The 11,030-nt window shown below is 43.7% G+C and overlaps 1 protein-coding gene across 1 annotated transcript; it reads right to left on the reverse strand.

The window, feature by feature from the left end:
• Positions 1 to 1,989: 1,989 nt before the first annotated feature.
• On the reverse strand, positions 1,990 to 7,368 carry LOC124656117 (probable protein phosphatase 2C 21). Its single transcript, XM_047194920.1, has 12 exons — positions 7,136 to 7,368; positions 5,774 to 5,900; positions 5,591 to 5,660; positions 5,065 to 5,170; positions 4,714 to 4,841; positions 4,377 to 4,435; positions 4,091 to 4,201; positions 3,801 to 3,975; positions 3,636 to 3,709; positions 3,502 to 3,554; positions 2,838 to 2,892; positions 1,990 to 2,598 (listed from the first exon to the last, which is right to left on the reverse strand). Exons 2-12 carry the CDS (start codon positions 5,882 to 5,884, stop codon positions 2,311 to 2,313), a joined length of 1,230 nt encoding a protein of 409 aa, XP_047050876.1. The 5' UTR covers positions 5,885 to 5,900; positions 7,136 to 7,368; the 3' UTR covers positions 1,990 to 2,310.
• Positions 7,369 to 11,030: the final 3,662 nt, after the last annotated feature.

The raw sequence follows: 11,030 nt of genomic DNA on the forward strand, positions 1-11,030 counted from the left end.
GGAATTAATCATGGAAATTGTGCCTAATTATCCAACAACTCTCCCATGCAGCAAGATTAACTCTCATCAAATCTGTTTTCTCTTCCATTCCAGTCTACTACATGTTCAACATACCTTTTTTTTAAATAATTCCTTGTAAAATTCACGGCTATTTTAAGAAATTTTTGGTGGACAAGTGTTCAACATGATCAGACTACTAGAACCTTGTGTCGTAGGGCATGGGCTGACATTTATTACATTAAAAAGAACATTGGTAGACTAGCTATCACAAACTTACAAACAGTAAACCAGGGCCTTGTTCTCTCAACGGCATGGAGACTTGCAAAAGAACCGCAAAGTCATCTTGCATTGATTCTTAAGTCAAAGTATCACCATGACACTTCAATATGGAGAGCAAGCCAAATAAGTCCAAATCTGCTCTTTAGACTGCAATCCTAAATGGGCGATCTCTCTTGATATGTGCTGATTTTTATCAAATTTTTGATGGTGGTAGTTCAATATGAAGCACTCCTTGGTTCTCTTAATAGGAAACAATTTATGATATAACCTTATTATTCAGTCCTCAACTTTTGTTTATCCTGCTGTTGTCAAAGATCTTTGGCTACCAAAGCAAAAAAACATGGAATGTGGAATTATTTCTTTCTCTATTTAGCTCTTCTACAGCTAATACCATTATTCAAACACATATTATAAACTCAGATGGCCAAGATACTTTGGTTTGGAAATTAACCCCAATAGGTCAATATACCTCTAAGAGTGCACAAGCATTGGTTTTCCAACCTTGCTCTGCCAACACCAGCAACCTAAGGTTGTAGCCCCACAAATTATTTCACTTCTTAATCAAGTTTGGTAGGTCAAAACTATAGCACCACGTGTTCAAACTTTTGCTTGGAGACTCCTTCGCAAAGTGCTGCCCACAAGTAAACGAGCTAGTAGATTTTCTAGGCATATTAAATCTGAGTGTTCTAGGTGTGGCTCTATGGAGGAGGAAATGCACAATTTTATTTCTTTGCGCTTTCTCGAAAGCAGCTTGGTTCTCTCATCCTTGGTATGTTAGAACTGAATCTCTTGCTATTTTGCACCATAATATTGGAGACATGATACAAGCTTTACTCTTTTCGGATCAAGACCTGGGCACATGTGCCACTTTAAAAGAAATGAAGTTCAAGCGTAAGAAGGTACGCATGTCACGGAAGAGAACTCCTTCAGGTGCACGGTCGTATTCTCTACGTTGTAGGGACGCGAATTTTTGGCTCCTGGGTGCGCCAGCACCTGATTTGAGCAAAAAAATCAAAACAAATACTAAAATTGAATTAAAAAATGCGGCCTAAATCATGTGTGTGTAGTATGTATGTAGGTATGTGCATGTCAAGTTTCAACTTAAAATATGAAAGTATGTATCGTACACAAAAATAACAAAACATACTGTTCATAATATAATGAGTAGACGTATACTATTCGCAGTATACCAAAGTTTCATTTTCACTTTTTTGTGTGAGTCACATATGGCCGTATTTTTTGCTGAAAATTTGCACACGTAAGTGTCAATATGAGATTTACGTGAGGAAATTATTTAAACTTTTTTTTGAAACATTTAAATCACGTTTTTCGATTTTTTTGAAATCAGGTGCGCTGGTACCTGGGTGCTCCACCATATTTTCGTACGTTGTAGTGCCTTGGCGAGGATGGGCGAGTCAGTCTCGAGCTGGACCTGTCCCATGCCCCCATGGAGCTGCCGCTTGTATAGCTTCAGAACACAGCAACAGCTTCTGCATGCACTGCACTGGCCGCATAGTTTAATCTCCCTGCACGGCTGCACCCGACTCCCAAATGCGATTGCTTATTTGATGCTGTAATTCAGTAATTATTAGGGAAAGCTATATAATGATAAAAACGTTCTTATTTTAGTGTACGACTTGACAGCCATCCGATTTTTTACCCGTGGATGGAACACTACTGGACTAAGCATCTTCAAGATACAACACGATCAGACAAAAGATTTCTGAAGGCATAATACTGCATAGCACAGAAGAATTCTGAAGGCACTTAGCATCAATAGAGAGTGTCGGTCCAACATCAGAAGTACGGAGTAGTAGAAAACAAAACCGAGTGCGTAAATCCAAATCCAAGTGGCAAAATCTCCTAAACAGTTCCCAGGAAGCACCGAGTAAGTGGGACTATTACTCCTACGCATGGTATCATCATCCTACACAGTGGCAAGGCACCACACCGCGTCGTCTTTGAAAAATAGGAAACCAAATAGCACTGCACGCTTCCCCGACCCAGGAGCTCTCTCTTCTCGGTCAAAACTCACAACAACTGCGAGGAGCTAGGTAATGTTGACAGAGGCAGGAGCGGTCCTTCAAGTTCCTCGATCTCTCTGCCGGAGTCAGCCTTGGCTTCAGCACTAGCTTCAGGATTGGCGGCACTGGAAGTTTCAGTGGCACTTGGGTTAACCACTGGCGCGGCGCTGGCCGGAGGAGCAAGAGGAATCCTGGCGGCAGGCTTGAACTGAACCAGTATCACGGTTGAGTTGTCCCTCGACCTGAAGCAATGGCTAAGAAGCCCCTCACAAATGGTACGCAGATCTGTTGTCCCCTGTGTTGTGACACCAGACATGTGCTACATGAGTGACAGTTCTATCAACAAATGCATAGAAGGAAAAACATGATACCAATCAATTGTAGGCTTTAGGTATCAATCAACTGTTCGAATAGCCAAGCAGATCATTCATGCACGGGACATACATGAGCAGATAGATTCTAAATGGTCTTTCCGGTATAATTTTTGTTCTTTACTTCAATGACAAGGAAGAATGAGTAAAAAAAAAGCCTTACGCTTGCTAACTTCTGGTGTACAAAATCCACCGCGCCCTGACTTGACAAGATATCCCTGAAACAGGGGGAAATCAGAGGAATGTTATATGAAAGAATTTACAGAAGCATAAAAAATGGCTAAATGGCATATGGTAATTGAGTTTATTCTTGTATTAGTTTTAGCATTCTCCAAGATGAGCAGAATACTAGGGAGATATATTATTCCACATCTTAGAATGATTCTTATTGGTGCAAATGTTTCATCAAGTGGTAAGATTGTTAAGCAAGCTCTTGCAAGATGAATGAAACACACATTTCCAATTAGCTAAGTAAAACAGACACAAAACCATCGAATCTAAAAAAAAATTTGGACACAGTGAAGAATCAGCTAAGGTAAGGATTGGCACATGTTCCTGAACTTTTAAGTCCCCAGTACAAGAAATCACAACAAAAGAACTACACAGACGATTAAGTAGCTTGGGCTTAGAAGCTACCAGCCCAGGCCACAACGAATTTAACTGAACCAAAATGTAAATGCCACTCTGGATATATTCTTCTGCCCTAAGACTACCCAAGCATACAACACAACCGTCATTTCGGAGTAGATTTATTCTGGGCGAAAATTTGCACTTAGAAGGAAGTAAAATAAAGTAACCACTTCAAATATTTTGAACTGAGGACTAACCAGATGCCATCACTTGCTATAAGAAGAAACTCAGTATCATCAGTTATGTCCACCTAGCAAAAAAGTGCAATATCCATTAGAACACACCCATGTAAACAAATTTATACTCCACTAACACAGCTAAATTAACTTACAGTGCGAACATCAGGATTACATGTCACCATCTGTTCTGTAGCAGACAAACCGTTCGATTTCAAGATAAAATCACCTGAAATGCAAGTAGGCAAATTGCCAAGTATAATGAAATAGATAGAATAGAAGTATGCAACTGACCAAAAAGAAATCAAATAAGATTGTACCAATAGATCTAGACATGGCTAGGAGCCCATTAACACGATAGCTGCCCAACTGTACTCTTTCCTGTCCTGCACACCAAACACGTCGCGTATCCCTGGTTACTCGTCCTCCAGCATTTTGAATTCTCCGACGTTCATCCGGAAGGTTTGGTTTGTGATCGGTGGATAAATCTATTGCCTTCGGATGAATGGATAAAAGGACATTAAAGCACCCACTGAATGCACTTATTATGACAAAAGAGCTGAACAATTAGGTGCCACCTAGATATTTGATAAGGGAACAGTAACTATACCTGACCATTCCTTGAGAGTACACAGCGAGAATCACCAACACTTCCAACAATGATTTGGTTTCCTCTAATGAGAGCCACAGAGGCTGTGCTTCCTTCAGAGTAAGGGATTCCCTGAAAGAAAAAGTTTCCAAACTAAATTATACGAAAAAAATTCCAACTCTTGTATGGAATAAACAAGCATTGAGAGTCACTAGGAGGAATTTTTTTCTGTGTTCCCTTAGATAACGAAGCAATCAGACGAATGATGAATTCGAGCACACGAAGAGAGTTATTTCTAATGTCATACCTTGATTCTGGGAATATGACAAGTGATAACAGCCAAGGTGGAATGACCAAGGAGAACAACTTAGAAGCATTTGACCTCCAACTCAATAAACCAGCCAATCAATATAACAACTACTCCAACCTCCAACTCAAAAATTGGAGAAATGAGTAATAGATTTATATATATACCACTTCCAACTCGAAAGCATATCTCCAGAAAGTAAAATAGAACCTCCATAATCCATGTGATTCCTTCCAGTTCGTTTTTACAGATAATAGTATGCATATTATCCAAGAGATACAATCTTTGTTAACTTCTTCAAAAGCTTGATACTGAAGCACAATACTTGATAATCAACTTGGAGGAAACCAAACCTTAGCACAAGTAATAGCCCTGAGACAATTTAGCAAATTGAAACTAAAACGGCGGCGGCGGGGTCTAGCTAACGCTCTCCATTCATCATATTCTCTCAGCTGCTCATCCATTCTGCAACAATTAAGGAGGAACAGTGATTACATATTTCATATTTGCACAGGCAACATGCCAAACCTTCTTTGCTACGAGAACAGGGCAAGTGGACAACTATGAATAAAATAGGTGTAACATATGAATAAAATAGGTGTAACATTGGCACTTTCACCTTTGACAACTGAAAAGGGATAAAACTTACAGAGCCTGAGATATAGAGTACAAGATTTAGTTAAATGACCTGAAGAACACGTGCCGCACTGCACCATCCAGATTGTTCTGGTAATCTTCATCTCGTAGAAGCTCAGTATGAAATCGGTTCGCACAATACAGTGCAACATTAGCTCCTGAAACAGATAATATATTGCTAAGTCTGGCATTGTCATATAAGTATACACATATAACAGAGGAACGTGGAATCAATAGAATGTGCATAGAAGCTTATATTCGAAAAAATGTGATGAACACCGCAGCTGAACATCCATTCAGTAGGTATCACTGGAGAGAAGTGATACACTCAACACAGTGATAATATACACCCCACCTCTGTCATTAACAGATCAGAATAAAGTTTTGATTATTCCTCACAAATCACAACACTTCAGAGTACAATAATCACAACTCCAACACATGAAACGTTTGGTCCATCGCAGGTATTACTTTTGCACAATCCACGTTATATCTGCACTATCCAACAAGCACAGTACCGATGTAATAAGTTGACATGTTTCGATTTGTTGTAGCAAGATGAGAAAGGAAGATCAAACCTCCATGGCCATCATAAACACCAAAGAATGATGTGGACCCGGTATGATCTAGATCTAGGATAGTTGTATGCTGAAAAACAATAAGAGCGAGAGTCAAGCTTTAGACAAGTACTTGTGAGCCGATAAAAAATATTTGTGAAGAACATCCCAAGAACTGTACAAAGTAGTTGCCACAGTACTCACAGCATCTTCCATGTACGAGCGCAATCCTTGCATAGTTGATGTGGCATAGTTAATTCTGTCATTCTCGTCTTTGACAGTGAACTTCTTTAGATAAGAATGGCCTTGACCCATTGTGGGGTTTACTTTCCTGGAAGATTGAAGTATGAGTATAGTAGACTAGGAAATGTTATTCAAGAAAGAAAAAAACTAGGAACTGAAGAAAACTGAATGTACTGATGCTGACTGCATTACAGATCGTTATATGCATTTAAGAAAGGGTTAAGTAGCTCCATCATGTTACTGCATGTACATATTGCATCCTGGGATGCTTATATAGTATGAGGAAATTGCATTCTCCTAACGGAATATAGGGGTTTGCACAGAAGATCCTACACAAGAATCAAACCACACGAAACAGTACATACAAGCTTCAGGAACTGAAATCATACTGGAATTGGGTAATAAATGTATGAAACGAACAGAGTAGAGTAAGCAAGAGTGCACGATCTCATTCAAGAAGTAAGACTTGGCGGATGCTTGGTTTAATTAATGGCAAGGCACATTTATTAGGACTCGACATCAACAGCAAGCACTAATAGACGATCAAGACACAGCAAGAATAACAGGAGGAATCAACAAGCATCGTCTCGGAACAAAATTGGTCACAGAACGCTGACACGGCGTGCTCTGCTCGATCACGGAAGAAGAATCCAGAAGGTGACACGAGTTTTGAAGCAACAATAGCAAGAGGAATCAACAAACATGGCGTCGCCGAAGAACGAAAGTGGTCACCGAAGGCTGACGTGTACGGCCCTCTGCTCGATGAGCATCCCACGAACCGAAGACGCAGACGAAACTCACGAGTTTTGGATCGAAAATAGCAGCAATAGCAAGAGGAAGAATCAACGAACGTGCCGTGTCTCAGAACAAAAGCGGCAATAGAAGGCGCGCCGACGCACCGCGCTCCTCTGCTGGACGAGTAGCCCGCGCACGAACCGAAGACGCAGAAGAATCCCACGAGTTTCGAATCGAAAATAGCAACAGTAGCAAGAGGAAGAATCGACGAGCATGCCGTCGTCTCGGAACAAAAGCGGTCACAGAAGGCGCGCCGACGCACCGCGCTCCTGTGCTCGACGAGTAGCCCACGAACGAACCGCAGAAGAAGCAGAAGAAGGGAGTCCCACGGGTTTGGAATCGAAAACAGCAACGATAGCAAGACGAATCAACGAACATGGCGGTCTTGGAGGAACAAAAATGGCCACGGAACAGAATGCCGACACACCGTGGTCCTCTGGTCGATCAGCAGCCCACGAACGAACCGAAGAAGCAGAAGATCTCACGAGAGAGGAGACGGGAAGGGGAGGGGAAGGAGACGACGATCACCTCTCTCACCGTGGTCCTCCGCTGCTTCTGGCTTCTGCGTCTGCTCGGAGTCGGAGGAGAAGAGAGGGGAAAAGTTTGTTGCGGTGGTGCAGAGCTGCATGCGGCAGCAAATATACTGCTCGCCTGGCAGCCAGCCAGGCGACGGAGGCTGCGTTGCCCTCCGATCGCTAACCGCCACTGACGTGGAGGATCGGACGGCCCTGATGAGCCCGTGCGAGACACGTGTCGTAGGGACCAGCCACGGCCGTTCGATCAGAACGGACGGCTCTGATGCCGCGCGTGACGTGTCTTCCGCACGCCGCCGTCACGCCGCCCGCCAGTCGCCACCCGGGAGGGCAGGCCGCCCGCCGCCGTCACGCCTTGCTCCGCGCCCGCCGTCGGAGCCGCATCCAGCTTCACGGATCCCAGCGCCCGCCGTCGCCCTCGACCCCCGCTGCTCCGGCTGGAGGCGACCGGCGGAACGGCGGATTCCCCGCGCCCGCCATCGCCAGGCGGCGGATTCGTCGGGCTCCAAGAATCCCCGCGCTTGCCGTCGCTGTCTCCGTTGACTCCCCCAAACTCTCGTAGCCTCCGGCCTCCTCCCTCATGGCGCGCCGTCTCCGCTGCCCTTCCTACCGGCACCGGAGAAAGCCCAGCGAGAGAGATTTTTCTTTTTTTGCCAAGGCTTCTCCATTTCCGGATGAGGGAGGGGGACGGAACACTCGAGACTGGAGACATTGACCTGAGTTCAGCACTGATGCTTGGTGTGAACGTTGAGGCCGAGTTTAAAAAAACCGGACCGGACCGGACCGACGGTTGAACCGGAAAAACAGGAACCGGAGGCCGGTCGACCCAAGGAAAATCACCGACTCGTCGGTTTTGACTTGAATCGGCGATCAAACAGTTTGGTCTAAGTCGAATGGTTCAATGCGGTTTCCTGAAATACCCCTCATTTTACTCGCATCTATGTAAAAAAAAATACATCGGTAAAATTGAAAATAGCAAAAATCAAGGGTTTCACTAGTTTTTTTATTGATCCGTAATAGTCGCGCTCGCTCGTCACTTGATGCTCAATTCTATTTCTCATTTTGGAATAAATACGCTCAGACAAACTTCAATTTCTCTCACAACCGGAAGCGCTACAAGTTTTTCTTAAGACGTGAATAGCAAGCTTTTGCAAGTTCGTGGAGCACTACATCCATAAGTCAACCACCATTCATCTAGAGAAATGAAAAGATGCATATTAATTATAAAATTAATATAGACGAACAAACGAAAATAAAGCGGCATACCATGAAGCATTGCATCTATCATTAATAGCTCGCACTCGACCAAAATCACCCTCTGCACCTCTGAAAATCATCATCTCTGATGTCAAAGCCTTGTGCAAAGCTGGATTTTTTTTGCTACATATCTCTCAATAACACTATAGCTCTAGAAGTAGTGGTGTGATACTTTGACATAACCTCATCATCGTATTGGTTGGTTGGGTGCTGATTTTTATTTATGTGCTTATCCCACCTCTCCTCTATAGCTTTAAGAACCGGTTGTTGGATTGCTCTCTTCTTTTTTTGGAACATCTTCTCAATCTCTTCTATTGCACAATGTAATGCTCCAAATACATATCTCACTAAAGGTTTCGAGAAGTTACAAATGGAAGCATAATCTTTCCAAAATTGTTGATCCAATACAAGGTTAACAAAGGGTCGTGATTTTGCTTCTCCTGCACATGGAGCCCATGTCCACTCTTTTGATATAACCATGCTATGAAGAACATCTTTTTGCTTGTGTATACTTCATAATGCAACAAAATTAGTAGCAAAGCGAGTTGGTCTGGGATGAAATATTCCATGTCCATTATTGACGGTCGCATAAGAAAAAGTGGGTTGCAATGGTTGTACAAGTACATAGTGATTTTAGATGCATCTTCTACAACTTATTTCACTATTTCAAGCTTTTCCAAATCAGTCAAGATCAAATTCAAACACTGAGCAGCACTAGGAGACCAATAAATTGAAGAAAAATTAGACTCTAATTTCTTTCCAGCTATTACCATATTTGAGGCATTATCATCCACAAAATGCACCACATTTTTGAATCCAGAAAAGCGCATAACATCGTTGAATAAAAAATCAGCAATTTTGGAATTAGCAGTGGCATCTACAAATTTAAGAAAAATAATACCTTTCTAACAATACACCAGGAAGTTGACGAGTGTTAGCTTCATACTATTAGTCTGACCATCAGCCATAATGGTGCAGCCACTCTCCATTTCCGGATGAGGGAGGGGGGCGGAACGGCGATTTACACAAAAATAATCATTTATTGCTATAGCACAAACTGATCCTCCAGCGAAACTATTTCACCCATCTAATCCTTTTGTGTGGCGCCTCTCAAGCGGGCGCCACACCTCACTGTGTGGCGTCCGTGTCCGCGGCGCCACTCTCCCAGCCTACGTGGCGGCCTCGACGCTGAGCTGTTCTCCCATCCGACGTGGCAGGATGTGTGGCGCTGATGGGAGCGACGCCACACATCCACTTATTATTGGTCAAAACATACTGTAAGACAATTCTCCTGGGACTTAGCCGTTTTGGCGAGGCTGTATGTTTGGCGCCGACGCCATGGGCGCCACACAGTGAGGTGTGGCGTCGGTGCCATGGGCGCCACACAAACAGCCTCGCCAAAACGGCTAAGGACTAAACTTTCGGAGCCCCTGGATGTTTTCCACATATAACTTGCATTGTGTGGCGCCCGTGTCGTCGGCGCCACATTGTGATGTGTGGCGCCCATGACGTCGGCGCCACACAATGACTTTTGCTAATCCATGAAATTTTGTACTTTATTTCAACAGTTTTCAATACAACAATAGCACTTTCAACAGCAATTTCATACACACATAGAACACATCATAGCTCACATCATAGCACATAGATTCAAACAACACGTAGCAACAATAGACATGGTTCGAAATGACATAGAGTTCACAACACGATACTTATGAAGATAGAGTTCACAACAACACGTAGCAAATGCATCTATCCTCCGCGACGTCCCCTCCTCACGGGCTGCTTCCGGACGGCCAACCTTTTCGTCCGCTGCCGTGGCTCTTGTTGCTGCTGCTCCTCCTGCTCCTGCTGCTCCTCCTCCTCTGAAGATAACGGCTCATCGTTCCTCATCCTCCTCAATGATGATCTCCGCGGCGGCGCCTCATCCTCCTCAATGACAACCTTCTTTCCTCGGTTGACATAATCGTCCGGAGTGTATCGGTTTGGAGCCTTGCCCTTTGACTTCAACTGGTAAGCAGACCGTGTGGCTTGCTTCTTGCCTCGACTATGCTTTGACTCAGAATGGTGTCGTCGGCAGGAATCTTCACAAACATGAACACATGATATTACAAAAGTTGAAATTAGTAATCACATGTTTGACAGCAACAAAATAGTCCATACCTCCGCCTCTTCAGAAGAGGATGTAGCGATTTCAGCGTCGCGACAACCTAGCAAGTTGGCTAACCGCTGCATCTTTTGTGCAGTGTTCTGCGTCATGGAAGTCATGGTTACAAAGCCACCCGAACATAATAGCTTACATTCAAAGTTGGTGATCATACCTTAATGAAATGTCGCAACGGTCCGACAGGCTTTTCATCTCTATGGCTCTGATGCCAAACAACCTCGCACTCCTTAGCTGTTTTTTGGATCTCTGATGGCGCGTGATGCACACGTCCGTTGGGAACCCCAAGAGGAAAAGTGTGATGCGCACAGCAGAAAGTTTTCCCTCAGTAAGAAACCAAGGTTATCGAACCAGTAGGAGATGAAGGCCACGTGAAGGTTGTTGGTGAAGGAGTGTAGTGCGGCGCAACACCAGGTATTCCGGCGCCAACGTGAAACCTGCACAACACAATCAAAATACTTTGCCCCAA

This window comes from Lolium rigidum, chromosome 5, assembly GCF_022539505.1.
Source record: "Lolium rigidum isolate FL_2022 chromosome 5, APGP_CSIRO_Lrig_0.1, whole genome shotgun sequence".
In the NCBI taxonomy this organism is placed as follows: Eukaryota; Viridiplantae; Streptophyta; class Magnoliopsida; order Poales; family Poaceae; genus Lolium; species Lolium rigidum.